Source organism: Nycticebus coucang, chromosome 5 (genome assembly GCF_027406575.1).
Source record: "Nycticebus coucang isolate mNycCou1 chromosome 5, mNycCou1.pri, whole genome shotgun sequence".
In the NCBI taxonomy this organism is placed as follows: Eukaryota; Metazoa; Chordata; class Mammalia; order Primates; family Lorisidae; genus Nycticebus; species Nycticebus coucang.
Window position 1 is genome coordinate 133,520,349 of NC_069784.1, and position 26,277 is coordinate 133,546,625.

General features: G+C 46.6%; 1 protein-coding gene and 1 long non-coding RNA gene across 10 annotated transcripts in view; one reads left to right on the forward strand and one right to left on the reverse strand.

Annotated features, from left to right (window-relative positions):
• SYTL3 (synaptotagmin like 3) overlaps positions 1-26,277 on the forward strand; it is a 94,340-nt gene that overhangs the window by 64,689 nt on the left and 3,374 nt on the right. For all 8 annotated transcript variants that reach the window (XM_053590416.1, XM_053590419.1, XM_053590415.1 and 5 more), the window contains 5 exons: positions 3,249-3,380; positions 14,736-14,914; positions 19,571-19,673; positions 22,520-22,690; positions 25,299-25,404. In XM_053590416.1, coding sequence (XP_053446391.1) covers positions 3,249-3,380; positions 14,736-14,914; positions 19,571-19,673; positions 22,520-22,690; positions 25,299-25,404 — 691 coding nt within the window. The remainder of the gene's footprint in view (positions 1-3,248; positions 3,381-14,735; positions 14,915-19,570; positions 19,674-22,519; positions 22,691-25,298; positions 25,405-26,277) is intronic.
• Positions 596-11,012, reverse strand: LOC128585384 (uncharacterized). Of its 2 annotated transcripts, XR_008380037.1 has the most exons (4): positions 10,837-11,012; positions 6,301-6,431; positions 808-893; positions 596-728 (listed from the first exon to the last, which is right to left on the reverse strand). It is a non-coding gene; the product is annotated as an uncharacterized LOC128585384 (long non-coding RNA). The 2 variants fall into 2 exon arrangements; XR_008380036.1 differs by having other exon boundaries at positions 596-893.

Genomic DNA, 26,277 nt, shown 5'->3' on the forward strand with positions numbered 1-26,277 from the left:
TTAAAGATTAAGACACTGGGGCAAAGAGATGACCAAGGGCTGGGCAGAGCAGTACCAGAGACCACCAGTGAGCCCCCTGCTGTGGGACATGTGACAAGCATCCCATTTGTGCTGTGCTGTGCCAAGGGTCCCCCCCCAAGTACCAACAGGCTCTGCTTGTCATCTAAATGAGGCAGCCTCAGCACACCCCCTCCTCACTACATCTGCACAGAGCTTGCCACCCACGAAGGCCCTGTTCCACGTGTGGCCACCTCCCCTGCCATGTTCTTGGCAGGACATACTTATAACTCTTTACAGGCCCTCTCTCTCCCCACCCTCATTCAGGATATGCTGTTTTAAGGAGCAGTTTAGCCAAATTTTTATAAAGTACTTAGCAATCACAGCATGATCTATAAATGCTAAATAATTGTTGGGTTGAAATACCTGTATAAGGAGAATGTCTTACCTAGGACTTTTGTCAGACTGCGATTACATGTACCTCAGCTGGTGAGCTCACAAAAGTCACCCTTGTTCTCATCAGAACACTTTGGGGCAACTCACCAGCATTAATTAGACAAGGCGGTACCCCTTGGAAGCACAGGTTGTCAGTACCCACCTTGCAGGTGGCTACGCTGAGCCAGTGGATTATGAGATGACTTCTTTAAACCACAAGGTCACCAGGGATGTTAACTGGGGAAACAGCTCAGGATCCCTTACACGTCACTTCTCTGACTGTAAGTTTCAACCACCTGTATTGAAAAATGCTCCTGTGAAGATGCTCACATAAGCCTCCAGGCCAGGATTCTTCAGGAAGTGAATTCTCCTTACCTCTCCTCCCGTGTGCATTCCAGCGGGACTTTACCATACGTCTCACGAGTGTGCATTTGGTTTCCATTGGCCGTCAAAACGTGCACCTGTCAAGTAGGAAGGTGTGTAAATGCCATCAGGAGGGGCCCTCCTCCCTGGGGACGGGATCAAGGGTAGAGGGGGAGGAAAGGCCTCACTTCAGCGTATTCTCCTTTGTGTTATATTAAGCTCTCTCTCCCCATGGGTACTGAAATCTAAAGAAGCCCACCCAGCCCTTGGTCTTCCCTTTTCCCTGCCTGCTGGCTACACCCCAAAGGCTGAGCAGGGAGAGGAAAGGCTGTGAGATGGGCAGCAGCCCTGTTCCCCACTGTTTAACCCTCTGTCCTCAGATCTGAGGATCCAGGAGAGGGGGGCTCCTTGCAGCTGGGGTTTGCCCTGCTCAGAGCTTGTCTTACAGCCAAGTCGGGATCTGAGTCAGAATTTACATTGAAAGGTGACCCTGAGACGAATCTCAGAGGTGGGACAGTTGTTCTTCCTTCTATTATTTTCTTATATTTTTATCTGAGATCAGCAAAAATCCCAAACACATATATTGCTTGGTTCCCGAGAGTGGAATTTGATCAAATGAAACCTAACATCTCTTGAACCTCCCCATTTAAGGTTAAACTTAACAATTCTTTGCAGAGTAGACCTTAGTCAAAGCAAATATTTTTCTCTGTAATCTGGCTCAAAGTAGTCATTGAAGTACATTGAAAGTCACAAGGGAAACAAATGCCTGTCTCAGTGACATCGATGAGCAGCTATTTGGATCTCAATGCCCTTGAGTAGGGTACCAACTTCCAAGTCATCCAAGCCCTTGGAATTTACTGGGGAAGAGTTGACACACAGACTTTCAAGTTAGATTCCTTAGTCAATCAACGTAGACATGTCCTTCAGAATAGTATTGACTTTTGTAATAATTTTTAAATATTTGTATTTCCATTTAAGCTCCATTAAAGGTTTCCCAGAGTCCCGACCTCCTTAGAAGCTTAGTCTTACCCGGCCACAAATTGATGTGCCATGTTATCACTATCATAAAGATAGTTTTCTTTGTTCCTTTTTGGAATTTTCTGTCATCTATTTTGTTGTGATTCAAAAATATAATTAAATGAATAAGAAGTGAATTCTTCTTACCCCTCCTCTCATATGTTAGTCATCTCTGGGTGGCTTAAGCAACTGACGTTTATTGTATCACAGTTCCAAAGTCTGAGGTCAGGGGGCCAGAAAGTTCAGGGTCTCATGAGTTCTCTCCTCCTGACCTGCAGACCACTGGCTTTTTGCTATGTCCACAGGGCATGGGTTAGGGAGGGAGCTTCGTGATGTCACTGCTTACAAAGGGCACTAATCCTCTTAGTCCTGTTGTGCGGGCACCACCCTCAGGGCCTCTAACCCTAATTACCTTCCCAGAGGCCTTCCTCCATGTATCACCACAAGGGGTGAGGACTTCAACATAGGAACTTAGAGAACAAAATTCAGTCCCTGTTAAACATTTCTGAGGTGCAAGGCTTTATGTTAATGTTTCACTCCATTTTATCCTTTCTTTCTCTGTCTGACTGCCTGTCAGTTTCCTTGCATGCTACCCCAAATCTTCCTCATTCCCCAAGTCCCCTCAGAGGAGGGCAGCCTTGCTGTGGGAGCATCCTGGCTCCTCCCTCCTGCCTGGACACTGCCCTCTATCCTCTCCTCTTCCAAGTAGCTAGGGCTACAGGTGCCCACCATGATGCCAGGCTATTTTTTCTCACACTTGGTCAGGATGATCTTGAATTCCTGAGCTCAGGCAATCTACCAGCTTCGGCCTCCCATAGTGCTAGGATTATAGGCGTGAGTGACTGTGCCGGCTTTCTCCTCCTCCATTCAGAGTGGTGGACTCAATTTGTTGCTTAATAAATGTCTGTTGGAACTGAGGCGGTGATCTGGCAATTGAGAGCCTAAGTAATATTTCAGAGGTAATCATTCTTCTCTCGTGCTCTCTGAACTAATGTTATAAAGTACACAGCTGTGCTTTGCAATACAGTAGTCACTAACATATAACCATACACGTTATGGAAGGGTCAACTACTAGCAGAGTATTTTTATAAAATGTAGAGAAATATTTTGATTTTTCTTTTTTTATGAGCATATTAGAACTAAAACTTCACTTATCCGGCTGGTACTCTATTTCACTTGATTAAATGTTAAAACCTAGACTTCCTTAAGACTTTTACTGAGTAACCCACCCATCACTGATTGTGACAAAACTGGTGGTGTCTGCCTCTGGACCCCCGCAGTGGTGCGCGTGCACTTACCCAACCCAAGGTGTGTCCTCCTCTGCGACCACAGTGTGCATGTGAGCAAGATCAAGTCGTGGATTCAGGACCACATGGGAACAGAAGCACACTGGGGTGTAGACTCTAATAGTAATTTTGTTTTTCCTTCTCCAAAAGGTCCCCACACTAGATGTTCTGAAGTCTCTCAATCCAGAGGACTCCAAAAGTGCTACTCTCCCTGTTTTGAAGCAAGGAAATCTCTCAACCAGTCTGACGCCCCACAGGTCTTTCTCTGGAGGTTCAAGACACGTGAGTCTCATCCCAGCGCCCTCAACTTGTGGTAGGGTGGGCGGGATGTAGGTAGACAAAGGCGGGATGAGCTGTGGTCTTGGGATAACTGCAGTGGGGCAGTCGGGCTTGGAAGTGACACTGAACGTGGAGAGCCGAGGAAGACCTTGCTATGCTTTCAGGGTGGTTTTGCTTTTTTACATCTTGTTATGAATGTTTTCATACATACAGAGAGTAATTTATAGTAAATTAATGGTGTCTTATGATGTTTTTAATTTTGATAAAGTCTAATTTAAACCTATTTTCTTTCATGGTTACTTCTGTGTCTTATCTACCTGTAAGTTGTGGAGATGTTCTCCTATGTTTTCATCTAGAAGCTTTTACAAATTTAGCTTTTATGTTTAGTTCTGTACTGTATATTATTATTATTATTATTATCAGTGAAGGGAGTAAGGTAGTGATTGAGGCTCATTTTTTCTTTTCTATATGGGTATTTAGTTAATCCAGTAGCATTTGTTTACAAAAGGCTATCGTTTCTCCTAGAGATTTTGGTGCCTTTGTTGAAATTCAAATGGCCATATAAGGATGTAAACATGGGTCTTTTTCTGGGCTCTCTGTTCTGTCCCATCCGTCTCTTTATCCTTATCCCAAGACCATGCTATCTTGAGTACTGTAGCTTTGTAGTAAGTCTTGAAGTTGGATAGTGTCAGTCTTCTGACTTGATTCTTCTTTTTCAAGATTGTTTTGTGATGTTTTAAATGTATTCTCTCTATATATAGGCAGGTGTTGTTGTTCATTGATTTATTTTTTAAAAACCTTTATTGAACACTTACTTTATGCCTAGAATTCTTATACCTAGTATAGTAGATGGAGCCTTGGAAGAAGGGTCTTGAGGCCTCAATTAACAGTTTTCTTATCCATTTGTGCTGCTATAACTGAAAGCCAATTTATAAACCATAGAATCTATTCTCACGGTTCTGGAAACTATGAAGTCCAAGATTGGTGTCTGGTAAAGACCTGTTCCTCTGAGATGGCCACATCCTAGGGTCCTCATGTGGCGGGAGGGACAGAAGGGCAGGAGGGCAGGAGGGCCAGATGCTGTGCCAAGCCTTCTTCCTAAAGGCCTTAATTCCACTCACCAGGGCTTTATTCTCATGGCTTAATCAGCTCCTAAAGGCCCCACGTTGGTGATATGTTTCAACACATGAATTTGGGAGGGGATGTAAGTGTTCAAGCCATAGCAACAGTCATGGTTCTTTTTTTTTTTTTTTTTTTTGAGACTGAGTCTTATTGTGTTGCCCTCGGTAGAGTGCTGTGGCATCATAGCTCACAGCAACCTCAAACTTTTGGGCTTATGCATTCTCTTGCTTCAGCCCCCTGAGTAATTGGGATACAGTCACCTGCCACCATGCCTGGCTATATTTTTGGTTGCAATTGTCATTGTTTAGCAGGCCTGGGCCAGGCTCGAACCCACTAGCCTCAGTGTATGTGGTTGGCACCCTACTCACCGAGCTAAGGGCACCGAGCCGTGGTTCTTTGATTTACTATAAAATTTTTAGACAATTGCAAGAACTCTAGACTTCAGAGCCCTCATCAGGGAAACGGGCATCAAAGTTTTTATTTTACTGCATGACTTGAGAATTCAGTGAATGCACGAATTCCGTGGTATAATACAGTGCTAAGAACTCAGTCCGCTGGGTACAGTGCACACAGTGTGAGTGATGGGTGCACTGAAAGCCCAGAATTCACCAGTACACAATATACCCATGTAACATAACTGCATTTGTGCCCCCTAAATCTATTAAGAATAAAAAGAAAAGAACCCCGTCTCTAGAAGCTGACTCTCTGGTTCATATTCCGGCTCCTTTGGTGGTTAAGAGTGTGACCCAGAGCGAGTGCCTTCCCCGGTCTGTGCCTCCTCGGGCTGTTTGTGTTTTTATGTAAAACGGCGTCTGCCTCAGATGGCTGTGCACCTCTCTGTGCGTGTGGACATCTGTGGAACATGCACGGGCTGTGGCAGAAGGGGACACGCCATGCACCGAAGGGCAGCTGGCGCCCATGACTCAGCCCGCTAAAGCCCAACCTGCCCCTTCACTGGCTCCCGTGGGTGGCCCTGTACCCTCGGACTGTGGGGCTCAGTAGCACTGATGTCACTGGGGAGTCTGTCAGGGACAGTGAGTGTCAGGTCTGTCTCAGACCTACTGAGTGGAGTGGGCACCTGAACAAAAGGCCCAGGGACTTTGTGTGCATGGCAAGTTTGAGAAAGTTTGAGTAGTTGGGCCCTAGCAGTTTCAAGCCTTGAGTAAAGTATGTAACTTGTTCTGGATCTTTAGTCGTTTAGGGCCATGCTGCCCAGTGTAGCAGCCGCTGGTCTCATGTGGCTTCTGAGCCCCCGAAATATAGCTAATTGAGATATTCTGTGAGTATAAAATACACACTGGGGTCTCTCTCCCCTTTTCTCCTTCATGAGAGGGACTCGCTTCCAACTCTTTTTGGAAGTGCTCTAAACTTTCTCTTTGTTCTTACTAAATAAAATTTCTCTTTGTTACCCTGAAAAAATAAAATAAAATATACACTGTGTTTTGAAGGCTTTAGTATGGAAGGTGAAATATCTCATTAATAGTTTTTATTTTGATATATACTGACATGATAGTATTTGGGATATGTTGAATTATTAAAATACAGTAGAAGATCTGCAGGTTGACCACCCAAGGGCCTCTGGTCAACACACAGAGTGGTCAACGTAAGGAATTAGGCCTCCTGTCCTGATAGGTACATGTGGTGCATGTCTGTCTAAGAGAATTAGGTCAATTAAGGAGGTGGTCAGTGTAGGGAGGTGGTCAGCTACGGAGGTTCTACTACCTACTGTTAAATTAAGTTCACTTATTCCTCTTTTTTAAATGTGGTCACTAGAGAATGTAAACTCACGTATTTGGCTGACCTTGCATTCCACGGACATCGCTGGTCCGGACACTCTTACTGGGCATTCAGTGGCGCCTGGAGCAGGGGTTCTTCTCCTGGGTCCCTGGGCAGCATCCGAGATGCTCTGTGCATTTGTGTCTGTGCAATTCCCTGGGGAGAAGTTTCACGATTTCATTCAGTTCTCACATGGCGCTCAGACACAGATACCATTCACACAGGTCCTCTCCCTGCCAAATACGGCCACCTGCCCTCGGTCACACAGCTGGGTCACACAGGATCCAAATTCCTGACTGCTAAGACCTAGCTTACTCCATCTGGGTTACTAGGGGGCTTATAAACCACAGAAATTTGTTTTTTCAGTTCTGGAGGCTCAAGTCCAAGATTAAGGTGCTCAGGGAATTGGTGCCTGATGAGGGCCCGTTTCCTCGTTCATAGATGATGCCTTTTCTCTGTGTCCTCACAGGTAGAGGGACAAGGACATTCCCTTGGCCCTCTTTTAAGAGGGTACAAATCACCTTCACGAAGGCTCCACCCTCATGATCTAACCGAGGCCTCACCTCCGGAGATCACTGCCTTGGAGGTGAGGGCTTCCCCACACGAGTTTGGGGGCACACACTTTCAGACCCAAGCAAGCCCTCTGCTTCCTGGATGCTCTTCTCATTTGAGAAACCGAGGTTGTGAGCTTCGATGTCTGCAGCGGCCCTGCCAGGACGTCCTAGAGAGCTTGCGCTTGAGCATGGCTCGGCGCCTTCCCTGATGATGAGTGGAGCATATATGTGAGAATAGCTCAGAGGGACGCCTGGCCTGAGCTGGCACTAACGCAAGGGACAGGTGGGCACAGGAGACTCCGGAACCTTCTCTCCCAGGGTTGAACCCTGACCAGGGTAGACAGTGAGTGCAAAAAGAGGCTTTCTTAAGACTTGCCTGAAGGTCTGCCCCTACCCTGGGGGTGGGGGTGGGGTATGCCAAGGAACTCAGCTAATTTAGCCAGTATTGGGGTCACTTGAGGCAGACTGGGGTGTGAGGCTTCCCCTTCCTAGAAAGCCGATGGGGCACTGCCCAGAGTCCCCCTAGACTGGATTCCAAGCTATTTCAAGGGGTCAGAATCATATCTTTGTGGTTTTAGAACCTGACACATAGCCAAGTACATGGGCTAGGATCTGCCCTTGAGGGTCTGGGCGTCCTGTGGGACCTGCCTGTCCCACTCTACCCAACCACACGCAGCTCTGGTCCTCCAACCCCAGGCACATCCTGCCCCTGGGTGTCTCTGCCTTGGTCCCTCTCTGGACATCACCAACTCACATTCCGTCCCATCAAGTCTTTGCTCCAAGCTGCCCTCTTGTCCCATCCTGGTCTCCCTTCCCTGCTCTGCGTGTCCCTGGTCTCCACCTTCCTAATGCCTGAAGTTGGCCTATCTGTCAGGTCCCATTTATTGTCCCATTTCCCTGCTAGGCTGTAATTCCCCAGTGCTTTGAATGGTCTGACACTGAAATGGCCTCAATAAATATTTGCTGCATGATGGATTAGTGCTGGTTGGAACCATGGTTCACTGAATACCTGTGGTTCACTTCACGTCTCGGTCACTGTCACCTTGATATTCTATGGAAGATGCTATTACCCCATCTCACAGATGAGGACTGAGCTTAAGTGACTTGCCAAGGTCCCAGAGACTCCATTTCAATCCAGGGGCCCTGGGAGCCAATTCCCAGGTTTTCTGTGCTATCCCTCAGGGTTGGTCGAATTCTTAAACTGAGAGGTTTTCCTGCCCCACAGCACCTGGTCCATTGGGCAATCACTTGGGGCTGAGGCACACCTAGTGACCTTTGAAGACTTGGGGGCCAGGAGGAGTTAGGAAGAGATGGGGGGAGTAAGTCTGTCTTAGTTTCTTTGCTTCTCAGGATGGTTCCTCTAAATCAGTGGTTCTCAATGTTCTCAATGCCGTGGCCATTTAATACAGTTCCTGTGGGTCGAGACCCACCGGTTGAGAACCGCTTCTCTAAATCACAGTGGAAATGCCGTAGGGCTCTCTGTTCTCCATTGTGCTATCAAAGTTTTCTCTGATTTGTGTCCTTAAAATCTGTAATCATGACATTGGATTGTCATTCATTTAATTGTAACCTGTTCCCTTTAGACCAAAGCAGTGTTTGTTTAAGGAAATTAAACTCCCATGAAGCAAATAGCTGATTATTGTTTCTCTCCTGAAGATGCTGCTTACCCTTCTGAGAGATATTTATGTTCTCTGAGGAATGAGGAATTGATGCTTGAAAAGGCTTATTAATTTTTCACTTATTACAAAAGTTCAAATGCAAACAGACAGTAAGTAGGGAGATTTGTTCAACCTCCCAAGTAGACATATCAGTGCAAAATTAAGTCAAGCTGCTATTTTGGGACCACTTTAATAAATTAAAAAAGTAATGCAGCCCCGTGTTAGCAGGGATTTGGAGCAGCAGGCTCACTCAAACCGCAGAGTGAGCAGAAATTATTGAGCAGAAATTATTTGACTTTTTCAGAGGGCAGTTAGGAATATATGTCAAAAATCTTTGTAAAATATATGTTCTCTCTAATCCAACAATTTCACTTGCAGAAAATATTTCTTTAAAACTATCATGACTATTGTCCAAAGTGAGCACATATTGATGTCCAGGGCCACATTATTTATAATTGTTTTAATTTTTAAAAATTGGTACCAATCACAATATCAAGAGAAAATAAGTTGCAAAGTTGCAGAGAATGGGCCCATGGTGTGATTCTAATCACATAAAATCCCAAATCAGGCAAAACTAACCAGTACATTGTTTGGGGGATATATGCATACATAGTAAGACTGTGCTGGGGCTCCCGCCTGTGATCCTAGTGCTTTGGGAGGCTGAGGCTAGAGGATCACTTGAGCCTAGGAGTTGGAGGTTACAGTGAGCCATATTTGCACCACTGCACTCCAGCCTGGGCGACAGAGTGAGACCTCCATCTCCAAAATATAATAACAAGCCAGGCACGGTGGTTTTTGCCTGTAATCCCAGCCCTTGGAAGGCTGGGGCAGGTGGCTTACCTGAGCTCACAAGTTCAAGACCAGGCTGAGCAAGAGGGAGACCGCATCTCTAAAAAATAGCCGGGCACTGTGGTGGGCACCTGTAGTCCCAGCTACTTGGGAGTCTGAGGCAAAAGAATTGCTTAAGCCCAAGAGTTTGGGGTTGCTGTGACACCACGGCACTCTATGAAGGGTGACGAAGTGAGACTGTCTTAAAAAAAAGAACCCTAAAACCAAAAAAACAAAATATAATAACAGTAACAATAATAATCATAATTCCATCAAGAGAAGCAAGGATAATTAGCAAACAATTTCAAAACAGTATTTACTCGGGACAGGAATGAGTGGTATTATTTTCTTACACTGAGGGGTGGCCACCTGAATATCAATTTTGTAATTATTTTTTATACCTACACATTATGTGTACTCTGTACTCTTTTATATATTATACATTTCCTAGCAAAAGGGGACAAAAAGAAAGAAGGGAAAAACAAAGGAAAGGATTTGCATGGCTTAGAAAGGGCAGCCACATTTTGTGGCATTTTCAAAAGGGTAAGAAACACAATGCTTACCACGCCTAGGCGCGGGTCTAAGTCTTTTTATGTGCATGAGCTAACTGAGACTCATCAAGACTCTACAAAATAGATCCCCACTTGACAGATAAGGAAACTGAGGCTACAGAAGGTAAGAAGCTTGCTGAAGACCACACAGCAGCTAAGTGTGAGGGCTGGGGGCTGCGAGCTGCCTGGCTCCCCACCACCAGCCTTAGCCACTCTGCAGTCAGGTGTCATTATGCTCCTGGTGATCAGCATTTATTGTTCTTTAAAATAGCTGTGGTTTCAGTTGACTCCTAGTTTTTCATCTTTGTACAATAAAAGGGCGTGGGGCTGTGCTTGCAGTGGCAGTAGATAAATCTGTGACCTTCAGAGAAAGTCACTGGCAAGGATGTACCTTGCCTACCTTGGGTGGTTCTCCTTTGCTTCCAGCCAGATTGACTTTTCTTTCAAAGCCAAACGGGCCAAAGGCTGTAATAAACCACGAGCTGAGTTCCTAGTTGCTCTTCCGGGCCAGAACCTTTGGGTTGGCTTAGTTTGTACCTGCTCAAAGGCTCAGTTCCGGCTCGAGGGCAAGCGGAAGCAGGAGCCCTGTCAGGGCAATGGGGGGAGCATGAGTCATCTCAGAGGGTTCCCTGAGAGCGTGCTTTCCACTCCTTTAGTCACCTCAGGGTGGACCCTGCCCACTCCTTGCTAAGCAGACACAGCAGTTACTACCATGAGTTATGGCCCAGTGAATTAGGAGCCCAGGTCCACTCCCAGCTCTACTTCTGATTTGCAGTGCAATTTGGGGTGTGTCTCAACCTACCTTGACCTCTGCTTATTTACTTATAAAATGAATTATACTGCTTCCTGGGTGCTTTATAATTCCGGGCGCCAACCTGGATGAGCCCAGTTCTGCACCTTCTTCATACCTGCATCTGAACAGCTGTGTACACACATCAGGAGCAGCCTGACCTCACGCACTCACACTTACATCCTAGGGATTAGGTCTGCCCTGCTGTCTCACCAACAAGTGCACCCGGCCCTGTCCAGCGGTCTGGACGAGCTCATCTGGTTAAGTCAGTTTTGCTTGTCCACACGACCATTTCACACCACCTCTGTTCTTCTCAAACCCATTCTTTCTCCTCACTCTCAACAAAGCAGTCTCCCCTCCTGCTGTACCTACTAAGATAGAAAAGAAGAGGAAAGAAAAGAACCAAAGTGGGATTTTCTAATCCTCCTGATGCCAAAAATAACTGACCTGCCCGTTGCACCCAACTGATGCTTCTTTCTCTACCCGCAGAAGATGCTGATTCCCCAGCGGCACTCTGGGTGTCCGTTCCCTGCCATCTCTGCACCCTGTCCTATTACCTGTTCCTCCTCCTCTCCTACTCGGCCTCTGTCCACCTGGATCCTTCCCACTGGCCCTAAACACATTTAAATCTCTTTTAATAAAACAAAACAAATTGAAACGAAACACCCTCATTCAACTTTCCAACCCCCTCCCGCCTACTGTTGTCTCTTCTCCCAGCTAACCTTTTCCGAGTTGTGTGCACTTGGCATTTCCGTGTTTTCGGCTCCTACTCACCTGTTAACCCCCCCAGTCTGGCTTTTCACCCCTTCGTCCTCCAAAGACGTGTTCCTCCACTTGCCGCCTTTCTGTACATACATATTCTAGCTGGGTCTTATCTGAATAGCAGTAAATTCAGTCATAATGTGTCGTGTGTTCCGTGGTAGTTACTGATGTATTTTGGTTTAATTCTGTCTTATCTCCTTGGTTTCTATTTTCTCTGTTACCTGTTTGTGGTCTGTTTTTTCCTCCTGCTCTGTTACTCTCTCCACCCCGTTCTTTTCACAGCTCTTTTTGGATTTATCAAGTCCTCTGGCTTCTGTCATTTCTGTTGGGCAGTAAGCTGATTAAATCTTATTGTTTCCTTGATCAAAAGTAATAAATCCTTTTTTACTCTGCCTTTAAGAAGCTGTCTAATTTTTTAAGTAACTTTATTGTGATGTGCCTATGTGTAGTTTTATATTTTTTTCTTCTTTAATCTATTGTTTATTGTCTTTTTTTAGCCTTGAAAAATTCTTAGCTGTTACCTCTTCTGCCCCACTTTTTCTCTAGGTGAGACTCCAAACTTACCTTATAATTTTTTATTATATCCTGTATGTCTCTTACACGCTTTATTTTCTATCCATCTTTTTCCCTGTGCTCCACTTGAGATGTTTTCAGTTGATTCATTTTCCAGTTTATCAATCCTCCCTTCAGCTATGTCTCATTTTATGATAAGGTTTTTTTTTTTTTTTTTTTGAGACAGAGTCTCACTATGTCACCCTGGGTAGAGTGCTGTGGCATCACAGCTCACAGCAACCTCAAACTCTTGGGCTCAAGCGATTCTCTTACCTCAGCCTCCCAAGTAACTGGGACTATAGGCATCCACCACAATGCCCAGCTATTTTGGGGCGGGGAGGGGTTTGTAGTTGTCATTGTTTGGAGGCCCAGGCTGGATTTGAACCCGCCGGCTCCAGTGTATGTGGCTGGCACCCTAGCCTCTGAACTATAGGCGCTGAGCCAATGATAAATTATTTTGTAGAATTCTTAATTTTACTTGCCTTACTTTTTAGTCCTTAGTTTCTGTTTGATTCTTTACCATAGATTCTAGTTCTCTGGAGAAATTCTTCAGCTTGTCCTCTATTTTCTTGATCATATTAATCATAGATTTCTTAAAGTTCATGTAATGCCATTACCTGAATCATTTGTGGGTCTGCTTGTATTGTGTTTTTTTTCCCCCTCTGTTTTTGGTCACTTATTCCCAGATCCTAGACTTAGGATGACCAACCTTCCTGGTTCACCTAGGACTCCCCTGGTTTTAGTATTTCAAGTTTTGCATCCAAGGAAATTCCTTAGTCCTGAGAAATCCAGGACCTTTTAGTCCCGATATGCATAGCAATTTTTTATTGAATGCTGGACATTATATATGAAAAACTCGAGACTCAAAAAGATATGATCTTCCTTCTTAGAGAAATCACTTTTGCTATTAGCAGGCAGCTAGCAAAGAGTTGAGCTAATTGAATGCTGGGTTTTGATTTTCGAGAACTGGTACATTTCCAGTTGACCCTTCCTCCTAATAAGAAAGCCTTTGAGGGATCCCAACTGAAAGTCTAGATATTTACCAATCCCCTTCTCTATGGTATTCATGAGCTCCAATTTTTTTTTCTCTCTAGCATGTTGAAACTTCTAAAAGCATTCCTAAGCTCCCTGGCCTCTCAGCCACAGATTCCAATTCCGTAGACACCTTGAAGGCAAAGCAATGCCTCACGTCCCTCTCACTTCTGCGTATTTCTTTTTCCTCTGGGAATTTAGCTCAAGTTCTGGATGCTTCTTAGTCTTGAAGACTAATTTTTGTCTCCCAAGCCTATTAGACGGTTAAACAATCTTCTCAGCTGATGCATTATTGACTTCTCGGGCTCCGGGCCCTGCGTTGCTTCCCTATGGACAGATGTCTCAAGAGGAAAAGCATCTCAGAACGCTGGACTTCATTCAATGTGCTTCTCTTCACTTTAACTTCTTGGACCCTCCTATCCTAGATGTCTTGGTAGCTGAACAATGTCTTGACACAATTTATTTGGTTACTTAATTCAACTTTCTATCATAATTCTAATAATTACTCTAGCAGTGAAGTTGTTTAATCTGACTAGCCTGAAGCAAAGTCCCACAATGAATGTCATTTCAGTTATCAGCATTTTCTAGCACCTCCATTATCCACCTGGTTCTTCTGAGCAGCTCACCCCTCTTGCCAAGGTCCCTGCCCATTCTGACCTATCTTCAATTTTTACTCTTTACTCATTTGTACCATCTCACCATTCTGTGCCTCTTCGTGTGTGTAAAAATTTTAAGTTGTTTTACATTTTACCAGTTGAGTGGTGTTGGCAGACAACATTCTTCAGAGCCAGTGACTGGCCATGGTATCCTCTTGGCGTTAGTTAACTCAGGTTTCAATCCCTCTGATGAGCTGTAGATATAGTTTTAAGTCTCTCTCTCTCTAAGGCTTCTGGCTTTCTGCCCTCAGGTTTTCTTAGCTTCTTTTCAGGATATTTTATAGTGTGGAGGAGCTAGTTGGAAATCAGAAGCAGCAATCGGTCTGTTTCTCTATTCCTATAAAGTCGGCACTGAGGCTGTTCACACACAAATGGTGGTAAATGGGCACATTTTTTAGTGGGAAGGGGATTTATCCTACCTTTTAGGCACAGGCATTCTGTGCTGCTTATCAGCATGTTATAAGCTTGGAGCACCCTCATTTGTGATGTTCATTTTGTTTTTTTATTTTAGGTACCCAGAAGAATTGAACATGGTGTATCATTAGCTTTGCACACTTTACATACCTCGCTCCATTTATTCCTTGCCCTGACCCTATGGGATCAGTATTATACTTTCTTCCAGTTAGACTTTGACACAGTTAGCAGACATTTGAATCCAGGTTTATCTGATTCCCAACCACAGATACTTAGCTCATACCACGCTGTCATCCACATGGCTGCCCTGCCATGGACATTATCTGTCCTCTTGAGAGTTATCCTGCAGACTTGGTTAGGAAATAGGTCATTTCACCGCAAGCAATTCGTGTTAAAGAATGAGATGTATAATCTTTCTTGCCAGGCAGAGACCATATCTGGTCAAGAGAGGGTCTTCTGAGGATTCCTCATCTTAGGACAGGGCATGTGGCAACTTAATTTTGACAAAGTACAAGCAGCTGTGTCATTAACTTAGTGTGAGTCAGAATGCATACTCTGTGAACTGTGATTTATTTGATATCTTGAAACCGGAACTGCAAAAAAACAAACAAAAAAAGAATTAACTTTGAAGTAATTTATTGTGTCTTTTGTTCTTGATTTTAGGGAAGTTTAATTAGCATTAACAGCACTTGTACAGAGATGGGCAATTTTGACAATGCTAATGTCACCGGAGAAATAGAATTTGCCATTGGTTATTGCTTCAAAACCCATTCTTTAGAAATATGCATCAAGGCCTGTAAGAACCTTGCCTATGGAGAAGAAAAGAAGAAAAAGTGCAATCCGTAAGTTTTGCTTTTTTTTTTAAAGTTTGACATATTCTGAAATTTATATGACAAAGCAAAAGTCTAAGAATAAACAAGACAGTTGTAAAAAAGAAAAAGGCTGGGCGAGGTGGTTCATGCCTGTGATCCTAGCCCTCTGAGAGGCCAAGAAACTCTGGGAACTCCCTTGTGTTCAGAAGTTCAAGAGCTGCCTAAGCCAGAGCAAAACCCCATCTCTAAAAATAGCCGGGCGTTGTGGTGGGTGCCCATAGTCCCAGCTACTAAGAAGGCTGAGGCAAGAGAATCACTTGAGCCCAAGAGTTTGAGATTGCTGTGAACTGTGACATGGCACTCTACCCAGGACGACAGAGTGAGACTCTCTCTCAGAAAAAAAAAAAAACAGGAAAAGAATTCAAGAATTATTACAAAGCTGTGGTAATTCAACAATGTGTTATTGATGCAAAGATCAAGTAGGTCAACAGAGCAGAATTAAAGTCCAGTAACAGATTTTATCATATATGAAAACTTGTTTGATCAAGGAATGTCTTTGTTTGGGCTGCTGTAAGAGAATAGCAGAAACTGGGTAGTTTATAAATAACAGACATTTATATCTCACAGTTCCAGAGGCTGAGAAGTCTAAGATCAAGGGGCAGATGTGGTGTCTGCTGAGGGCTTGCTTTCTGGTTCATAGATGTCTGTCTTTTGGGGTCCTCACATGGTGGAAGGGACAAGGTAGCTCTGTAGACCTCCTATATGAGGGCACTAATCTGTTCCTGTGGGCTCCACGCTTATACCTAATCACCTCTCCTAATATTATCACATTGTGGGTTAGGTATCAACATATGAATTGGAGGGGATAAACATTCAGTTCTATTACAAATCATTGGGGGAAAGATGGGCTTCAATAAATGGTGCTGAAAAGTTGACTTTTCATACAAGAAAAACAAAAATTAAAATCTTGTCCCACATGAACCATAGACAGATTAAAGGTTTTTTTCCCCAGTAGATGTGAAACGGTGGGTCTCCATTATTTTAACATGTATTTCCCTGATTACTGACAAAGATGAACAACTTTTCTATCTGCATTAGCCACTTGTTTTCCTTCTGTGAACTTTCTGTTCATGTCTTTTGTGCATTTTTCTATTGTATTGTTCCCATTTTATTATTTATTCATAAGAGTTTTTATTTTTATTTATTTTAAATTGTTTTTTAGAGACAGGGTCTCTCTCGGTTGCCCAGGCTGGAGTGCGGTGCTGTGAGCATAGCTCACTGTAGCCTCAAACACACGGGCTCACTCGATCCTCTCTTCCTCAGCCTCCCAAAGAGCTGGAATTATGGGCGTGAGCCACCACGCCCAGCCAAGAGGTTTTTTTTGTAAGACCTATTTTAAATAAGCTTGAAAAAAATCTTGATTGGTTATACATATTGTACATGTCTTCTCCCAGCTGTTACTTGTCTTCTAACTTGTTTATGATGACTTTTCTTATAAGAATTGACTGTCAGATTTATCAGGCTTTTCCTTTAAAATTTCTGCTTTTTGTCTGTAGAGGAATCCCTGTGACACCCAAAGGTTATAAATATATTCTTCTTTGTTTTCCTCTAGTAGTCTTTTTTCACATTTGGATCCTTTTCTATTAGAACTAGAATTGATTTTCTGCATGTATGGCTTAAGGCAGGGACCTCATTTTTGCCTCCTTTTCTCCTACATGGAAAACTTTGATCATACTGTTTTAATTATGTGTGTGACCATGGGAAAAGAAATGCATTGCTGATCTACTCAAACTCTGTTCTTCTCTCAACCTGTAGTCGCTCCTCCGTACCAGTCAACCTAAGTACAAAGCCCTGCAGCACTTACTGTGTTGCTCCTGTCTTTCCTGATTTAACTTCTTTGTTCCTCTTCATGTACCACGTGCCCTGGGAAAACTGAACAGTCTGACTTTTACATTTCATAATTTGAGGGCAACACTTGAGGAAGTGCTCATATTTTATAAGAAGAAACAATTAAAACGAGTTATTTTAAACCTCCACCTTAAAATGTTAGAAAAAGAAGAACAGATTAGTCCTGAAGGATGGAATAGTAAAGCTAAGAAAAATCAACAAAATAGGAAAAATAAAAAAATTAATCCTTTCTTTGAAAGGATTTCTTTTTTTTTTTTTTTTTTGTAGAGACAGAGTTTCACCTTATGGCCCTTGGTAGAGTGCCATGGCATCACACAGCTCACAGCAACCTCCAACTCCTGGGTTCAAGCGATTCTCTTGCCTCAGCCTCCCGAGCAGCTGGGACTACAGGCGCCCGCCACAACACCCGGCTATTTTTTGGTTGCAGTTCAGCCGGGGCCGGGTTTGAACCCGCCACCCTCGGTATATGGGGCCGGCGCCTTACCGACTGAGCCACAGGCGCCGCCCACTTTGAAAGGATTTCTAAAACCAGTAACTCCTTAGCTAAATTTATCCAGTTTTTTTTAAAAAGAGAATATGCAAATACTAAGAAAAGACAGCATGGTAGAACTTATAGACATTAAGGAATAATAAGAGGATATTATGTAAAACTTTATGCCAATGAATGTAACAATTTAGATGCAATGGACACATTTCTTAAAAGACACACAAATTACCCAAGCTGACATGAGATGAAATAGGAAACCTGAATGGCCCTATATCCATTAAAGAGATCGAATTACCAACTTGGCATTTTGTAGTGAAGTTGAAAATACACATCCCCTATCATTCCTGGTTATGTGCCTAGAGAAACTCCTGTACATGTGCACCATGAACGTAGAAAAATACTAGGACATCAGACACGTGCTCTTCAAGAGGATAAATGAATTGTGGCGTATTCACACAATGGGATAAATAATATGGAGGATTAGAAACGAATGAGTTGTAGCAACACACAACAACATAGATGAGTTTCAAATGTTATATTCAGTGAAGAAAAGCAAGTTACAGAAGAATGTACATGGAATGATCCCATTAATATAAAAGGTCAAAAATAGGACAAGCTAAGTAGTATACTGTTTGAGGAGACACAGCAAAGTGGTGAAACTATAAAGAAAACCAAGGGAGGGCAGTGCCTGTGGCTCAAAGGAGTGGGGCGCTGGTCCCCTGTGCCGGAGGTGGCAGGTTCAAACCCAGCCCCAGCCAAAAAAATAAAAAGAAAGAAAGAAAGAAAACCAAGGGATAATACAAAATTCAGTAGGGTGACTGCCTGGTTAAGGGCAGGATTATGAGAGGGAAATAATGTATTATGTTCTGTTTCCTAAACTAGTGGGCAGGTACATGGGTGTGTATTTTATTAGGATTCTATAAGGCCCATAGATATATTTTAGTTTATGTGTATGAGATTCTATAATGATCAACAATTTAAGAGTAAGTGAACAGTAAGGAATTGGAGATGGAAAGTTTTGAGTATTTTTTTCAAGAAGCTTAACTGAGAGGGAGGAAGGGGCTGCAGGAGGGACACAGAGAGAGAGAGAGAGAGAGGACCATTGTTAATTTTTGCTTGGGAAAGTCGAGCCTGTTTCTAGCCTATAGAGCAAGGGCTGGGCTAATGGTGGTGGTAGGGTCATGGCCATCAGATAGACTGCCAGGGTAGCCATGAAGGGCAGTCTGTGGCCATTACTGATAATAGTATTTGCATATTCTCTTTTAAAAAAAAAAACTGGATAAATTTAGCTAAGGAGTTACTGGCTTTAGAAATCCTTTCAAAGAACCAACATGGGGGTTAATTTTTTTATTTTTCCTATTTCGTTGATTTTTCTTAGCTTTACTATTCTATCCTTCAGAACTAATCTGTTCTTTTTCTAACATTTTAAGGTGGAGGTTTAAAATAACTTGTTTTAATTGTTTCTTCTTACAAAATATAAGCACTTCCTCAAGTCAGCCTAGAACAGGACAGAATAGGACATGTCTTCCTCTAAGCTAAGATTTCAGATTTCTGGGCAAGTGCAGACGGCCATCTGCCCCTCTGTCATGCTGTGTTGGCTGCCAGACTCAGCAGGGAGGCCCGAGAAGGCCCCTTCTCAGCAGTTGGGAGCATGGTCTCTGAGGCCCCCATAAGGACAAAGCAAAGTGTACATGCTTTTCCTTTCCACGTTTTTTAAATTATTTTTATTTTTTTGTTTTGAGACTATAAGTGCCTGCCACAATGCCTGGTTAATTTTTCTATTTTTAGTAGACAGGGTTTTACTCTTGCTCAAGCTGGTCTTAAACTCCTGAGCTCAAACAATCCACCCACCTCAGCCTCCCCCAGTGCTAGGTTACATGTTTGAACCACCAAGCCCGGCCACATTTTGTCTTTTCTTGCAGACCAGGAGGAAGTTGGCTCACCAGCCTTGACATCCAGGTAGACTAGAGAATCTGGTCTTCACTGAATGGCAGATGACCAGGACAAATAGATTGTAGGAGTGGGACATGAGGGTGGCAGGACGAGCGTCACACCCCTAGGAATATTCCAAGGATTATGTAGCCAACATGTGGCCAAAGACTGTGTGGGCTAGGAGCTTGTCCACACCAGCTCTGATGCTGCTACTTCTGGGCATGGTCCCCAGAGCCTTGCTATCGACTCCCCATCCAGAGGGAAGCAGGGACGTGTGGGGTCCACTCCCCTCAACTCCTCATGTGGCCCCCATGCTCCTGCTGTGCGTTCACTCTGTCCTGTCTGTGTTTGGCCACTAGGTACGTAAAGACCTACCTGCTTCCTGACAGGTCTTCCCAGGGAAAACGCAAGACTGGAGTCCAAAGGAACACGGTGGACCCGCACTTTCAGGAGACCTTGAAGGTACTTGCTGGACAAATATGCATGTGCTGAGTCTTCCCCGTCCCAGTCTGCACACGGGTCAGGGTCCAGTGGATGGTTCTTCCAAGCTCTTGAGTCAGTTAAATGGAAGTGCAGACACCAACACACTGGAAACGTGTCTGGAAACGTGGAAACGACTCTGGCAATCAGTGGCAAGCTGGTAGAAAATAAATTTCAGCCCTTTGTGCAGGAAAAGTGCAGAGTCTGCTGGACTTGAGAATGGCTTTTGATTAATGATTTCTGAGAAAATGGGGAAGAGACCTGGGCTGCACTTTGTCTCAGGCTAACAAAAGGGCACGAAGTAATTTAAAAAAATTGGTTTGTCTCGTTGAAGTTTTATGACTATCAGAGAGGCATTCTTAAGCAGAGTAGCCTGAAAATTAATCTACTGAGTTACTATCTTCGTAAAGATGTTCCTTTGTTATAATGTCTGACCAGGCTGCTGCTTATTTTATATATAAAAAACAGCATAAAGGAATTATCTAGGTTTTCACTATCCTTGATGCTAAGAGATATGGTTTATGGTTGAGGTCGGAGACGGGGCCTTGTGCTCTGATTTGGGGCTGGCAGTGGCAGGCCCCCAAGCTGGGAGGGCTGCCTGATCCTGTGGAGACAACCCAGTCAAGGCTGGGCAGCCGGAGACCCCAGGCTCTCACGCCTGGGACAGGAGAGGGCTTTGTTTGCCTTCCTTGGCAAGTAGGGACATTTGCAAACTGCCAGCCAGGGGCCATCTGGGCAGCTGGCACAGAGCCCTGAGTTCATTAAATAATAATGGCCATTGTTTCCAGTGCCCTTGCTGTGGCTAACTGCTTTATATAAAGCCCGAGGGAGGTATTAGAATCCTGACTACCCACAGGGACTGAAAGCAGAGAGTACTTAGAAGTACAGCTCCTTCCCAGAGTGTGTGTGTGAGTGTGTGTGTACAGCAGTGCCCTGGGATTCTTTTTTTAAAATGCAGGTCCTGATTCAGCAGGTGTAGGCTGGGCCTCTCCACAAGCTCCAGGGCTGTGGCACTGCCAGGTCTGTGTGGTGGGAAAGTGTCACTTCACAAAGTTCTGCTACCTGCCTTCAAGGATTTTGAAAAACTATGTATCCCCTCACACATTTTCACTGATAATCTGAAGTGAGTCATCAGAAATCTAAGATATTTTGTGCTAAGCAGAGATTTATAAAATGAGATAAACATGAGGATTGTCTATAGTTTGGACTTTAAGTTATCTAGTCTGATCTTAAAATTTTTACCTACCTTATTTAAAATGCATATAGACTCTGAAAGAAATTGCTTACAATTTTTATCCACGGGTTTCCCAGTATATTGTGAATATTTTGTAATGCTGGAAACTTGCCAGATACATCTAAAACTATCGACGTCTCTGATCTATTCTAAATTCAGAAGATCCCAGCTCAGCTGGCCTTGTCCTCTATAGGAGCAAGTGTGAGACAGAAAGGCAGAAGATGGGGAAGCCGACCGGCAATCATAAAAGCCTCACAGAAACCAGTATTTCAAATCCCCCATGCTCGGTGTGCAGGTGTTTGCCTCCGGCATGTGCTGTGGAGCGACTCTGGCAGGGGTGGGGGCCCGAGGACACCTCTAGCTGGTGTTGGGAGAGGTTTGTGTGAAAGGTAAAGGCTAAGAGCAGAGTGTTTCTTGGGAGGCTTATTTGGACTCCAGGGAGACTTGTACCCCATTAGAGACCACTGTCACAGGGGCCTGGGGGACATGAAATGAGACGCCAGATCTGAGTGACACTGGTTATTGCCTGTCCCTGTTCTCAAGTGTCCCTTACACTTTGTACTCAGTAGAGCCTGGAGCAAGCCTTGGGGATACACAGGGCAGTGCAGAGCAGGGCTGGTTTCGGGCAGTGGACTCGGTCCACTGCAGGGCTCAGTCCTGCTCCTCAGAAAGGGGCGAGCAGTGGGCGTGGACCCCAGGGAGAGGGACCAACACAGGGCTTCCTGAGCAGCTGGAGTGGACTTGGGGTGGCCCTGCTCTACCCTCACTGCTCTGAAGGAGCAGACTTCCCTGATAGGCAGAGCCAGAAAGTGGGAATCGGCAGGTCAAGTCGGAGTTTACAGACCAAGGGAGGGAAACGTGGACCATGGTGGGAGGCAGACCACAAACTTGAGGGAAAACAGACTTAAATTTAGTCAGAGGCAGTAGAAGAGGGGATGTGGCCCAAGAAATTTTGACGTTAGTGGCCACAAGTCATCTCAGCAGGGAAGAAAAGACAGGACACCAATGAGGATGCCAGCCCAGGGCAGCAGAAACGTAGACAGAGTCTGGGAGGCTGAGTCCCTCAGTTAGAAAGATGGCCAAAGGTGGGTACACAGAGCTGACACCCAGGCAAGCAACTGCGCATCTGTTACAAGTGGGTGTGCACATCCATCCTCACAGCACGGCAGCCGGGGTCACGGCTGGGCATGGGGTCTGATCCTGGCCTGTGATGACAGCTGCCCACAAGGAAGGGCCACTGGATTCCTGAGCTTCTGTTTTGGTGACTCTGACCTCTTGATATGCTTGAAAAAGATAAAGATCACTATATCTAAAAAGCCTGTACAAAGTAAGGGCTGTTGTTATCAAGAGACCTAATAGGCTTTAAAGGAGGCCCTGGGAGGCCCAGGTGGGGTCAGTGGCTCTGCAGGGCCACCACCACCCCCCAGGGAGTGTGAGAAGTTCTTGAGGAGAGAGAGGCCTCCGCTCTGATTCCATGCACTCCAAGCCACCCACTACACTGGGACCCTGGCCACTGCCGAGCTCTGTGCTCAGCCTGCGGAGGGAGGCCGGGTGGCCACCAGAGCTGCTGACTGTCCCTGCTCTGTCCCCACAGTATCAGGTGGACCCTGCCCAGCTGGTGACCCGGCGGCTGCAGGTCTCTGTGTGGCACCTGGGCACGCTCACCCGGAGAGTGTTTCTTGGAGAAGTGATAATTCCTCTGGCTGCATGGGACTTTGAAGACAGTGCAACACGGTCTTTCCACTGGTATCTGCTCAAGGCCAAGGTGATGTCTGCTTTGGGACTGAGTGCCCCTCACCCCTACTGTGAGAATTAACTCGCTTTGCAGAGAGTCTCAGGAAAGAAAACCTACCTAGCAAGGCTTGGACCTATAGTGTATGTCACCTGGCCTGTGGGCTGGGACTTTGTAGGATCAGATAGGAACTTTGTAGGCAAGGAGAGGCTCAGTATGACACTCTTCTTGGAGGGGCTAGGCTGAGCATCTTCTCTGACCTGCCCAGGTTCAGGCACCTGTGTAGCTCCGCCCCCCGCCCCCCCCCCCCACACACATACAGACCGGCCTGGCAGGTGGGGGCGCTTTGCACAGGAGGCTAACAAAGTCCCCCTCTTCTCTCAGCCCCCACTGTCTACTGAGGACTCTGAGCCCCAGAACTCCCAAAACAGTAATAGGTGATAAATGGCTGGACCAAACGCCCCCAGGAAGGCAGAGCCCATCCCTGACTAGGACGTGGGGTTCCACATTCCTGCTCTGGACTTGAACTGCAAGAGATAGCTGCTGTATTTGATGTAGTCAGGGTCAGTGTGTCCTGGCCAGTGCAGGACAGAGGGGCCCCAGAGAACGGCACCAAGATCCACGACTGGGAGGGAGGGCGTCCCTGAGAGACCAGGAGGGAGCAGAGGACAGCAGGATGCACCATGGCCCCCGCCCAGGGCCCCACTGCGCCCAGGCTTCTGCTGCAGCCTGAACTCAGGGTGCCTCCTTTTCTGTCTGAAGCATGGCTGGGATGCATGATGTCTCTCCTGGGACACTTTTCTGGTTTCCTGCCACCAATGGAGTGAAGCCTAGGGCCCCTTCTTGGGAGCTTTTGTCCCACCTCCTGCCTCTCAGGGCTGTGTCTGCACCCATCATGGCCTGTGTGAGCTCTTCCCAGGCCTGACCCCTGCTCAGACCTCCCGTTGCCAGTGTCCCCCAAGATGCAACCTAAGCCCCTTCTCTTCCAGGAAGCCTCTCCTTATGAGCCTTCCAGAGGTGGTCTTTCTTCTAGGATCCAGCACTGGGGGGCCCTGTCTCCCCCACTTAGGACCAGCCCTGGGGGGGTCCTGTCTTCCCCACCTTAGGACCAGTCCTGGGGGCCCTGTCTCCCTCCCTTAGGACCAGCACTGGGGGGTCCTGTCTACCCCACTTAGGACCAGCACTGGGGGGCCCTGTCTACCCCTCTTAGGACCAGTTCTGGGGGGCCCTGTCTCCCCACTCTGAGGACCAGTTCTGGGGGGCCCTGTCTCCCCACTCTGAGGACCAGTTCTGGGGGGTCCTGTCTTCCCTGCCTTAGGACCAGCACTGGGGGGTCCTGTCTCCCCCCCTTAGGACCAGCACTGGGGGCCCTGTCTCCCCCCCTTAGGACCAGCACTGGGGGGTCCTGTCTCCCCCCCTAAGGACCAGCACTGGGGGCCCTGTCTCCCCCCCTTAGGACCAGCACTGGGGGGTCCTGTCTCCCCCCCTAAGGACCAGCACTGGGGGCCCTGTCTCCCCCCCTAAGGACCAGCACTGGGGGGTCCTTTCTCCCCCCCTAAGGACCAGCACTGGGGGGTCCTGTCTCCCCCCCTAAGGACCAGCATTGGGGGCCCTCCATGTTTGTGCCTTCTCTTCAGCCTCAGCGTCTCTGCACGGCCACAGGTCTGGCTCCTGCACCTTAGTCACTCTGCTCCTGTCCTCTGGGGAGCACAGCCCCTCTAGGGCACCCTCCCCGCTTCCCCACCTGGATGCTGTCCCTCAGGGGACACATCTTCACTCTGCCTGCCTCACTCCTGTGGTATCAGCTTGAAGACAAGGCCTGGGACTTCTCTGTTGCCTGCACCTAGCACAGGGCCTGCGTGAGATAGGCCACCAATGCTTGTCACACTAAGCCTGCTTTGGCAAGGGGGAGCAATTTTCCCCAGGCCAGCCCTAGGGGTTGTGGGGCTGGGCCCTCCATTTCCAGTGCTGAGTTTGGGGCGGCCTTAACACATTTGGCACCCAAGGGCCCAGAGAGCTGCTTCCCACAGGCAGGGCCTGGGCTAAGCCCTGCAGGACTAACTGTGGGGGCCGCAGTGTAACAACTGTACCCAGACCCTGCCCAGGACATTCTTCCCACCTCACTTGGTGGAAGACTGGGTTTTAGGGTAGTCTCCTCTCTGGGCCCTTCCTTCACTTGCGGGCAAAATCACTCATGACCAGAGAAGCCATCTCAGTAGGCAGGGAGGTGACCTTGGTGGGTAAGGACAAAGGAGGGGCAGACTCGCCACCCCTTGTGGTTTGGGCACAGACTGCCACCCCTTGTGCCTCTAGTGCCTGTGGCAGTCCTTGGCATGGAAGGGTCGATTGAGTCTTTACTGACGAGAACAAATCAATAATAGACATGGAGGAGCACTTAAGTTTATTTGCCTTTTGCAAACTCAGGCTGCATGCATGCAGCCCCCTTTGAGCCCCTCCCTGCCTCTACAGGCCCATCTGCCCCTGGCATGCTGGGGCCGCAGGACCGTCCCTCCCCACAGTCAGGGTGGAGCGTGTGGGACATGCTGAGAGGATTTGCGGGAGTCCAGGGACAGGCAACAGGAGCCCAGAAGGTTCTGGGGGCCTGGGAAATCCTGCCTCTGAGCCTGCCTCTGGACCCTAGGCCGAGAAACATGAAGATGGCATTCCTGAGAATAATGGCGAACTCACAGTCCGGGCTAAGTTGGTCCTCCCTGCTGGGCCCAGAAACTTGCAGCAGGCTCAAGAAGGTAGGTGGTCTCTAGCCTCCTAAACATTTGTCACTGGCCCAAAAGCCTGGAGAAGCAGGTGGGCTGAGAGGTGGGCAGAGTGAGTTCTAGCATCACTGCCCTGACCCTGAGCTCCCATAGCTCTTAAGGAGAGTTATGGGGTCAGCTTGAGAAGGGTTTTCTGGAATCCACAGGCAAGGCCTCTTCAAGCAGAGCCTTGGTTGCACCAGAGACCGTCCAACCTGCTCCTTTTGGGAGGCAGCTGTCCCCTCCACAGTGTCCTAGGGACAGCTGCATCCCAAGAGGAGCAGGTTGGACGGTCTCTGGTGCAACCAAGGCCCTCTTGAAGAGGGGATGCTCTATGACGATGTCATGGGTGGGAAGTTTGGCTCTTTGGAGACCAAGAGCACATCCCAAGGCCCTGGTACCTACCAGGTTCGGTGGATAAACCCTTGGTCCCTAGTCACAAGAGCATTTGCTGCCTAGCAAGAGAAGCAGATCAAGGACAGACCCTAGGGACTGGATGGAGATTCTGCTCCCTTAGACATCATGGGGCATACAGAAAATGGAGAGAAGGGAGAAGGGAGATGGGGAGGACATACGTTTCCACTGCACGTTTCAATGACTTCCTATTTGGCTAGAACTATTTCCCAAGCTCCCACGCCCAGCAGACTAGGAGCACACACCTGTGGCTGTCACAACCCCTGCAGCATCTTGGGGCTCCCACTTTCCCCAAAACCACTGCCTACAACCAGGCTAAAGCTCACTCATCTTTCCTCCCTGCTAGGACTTTGGCAATCCCTCCTCACGTCATTGGGCTGCTCATGTGGTGGGATAGCAGGGCCTTCTCAGGGTGCTATGCACCCCTCCCCCTCTGTTGTCTAGGGCTGGCTG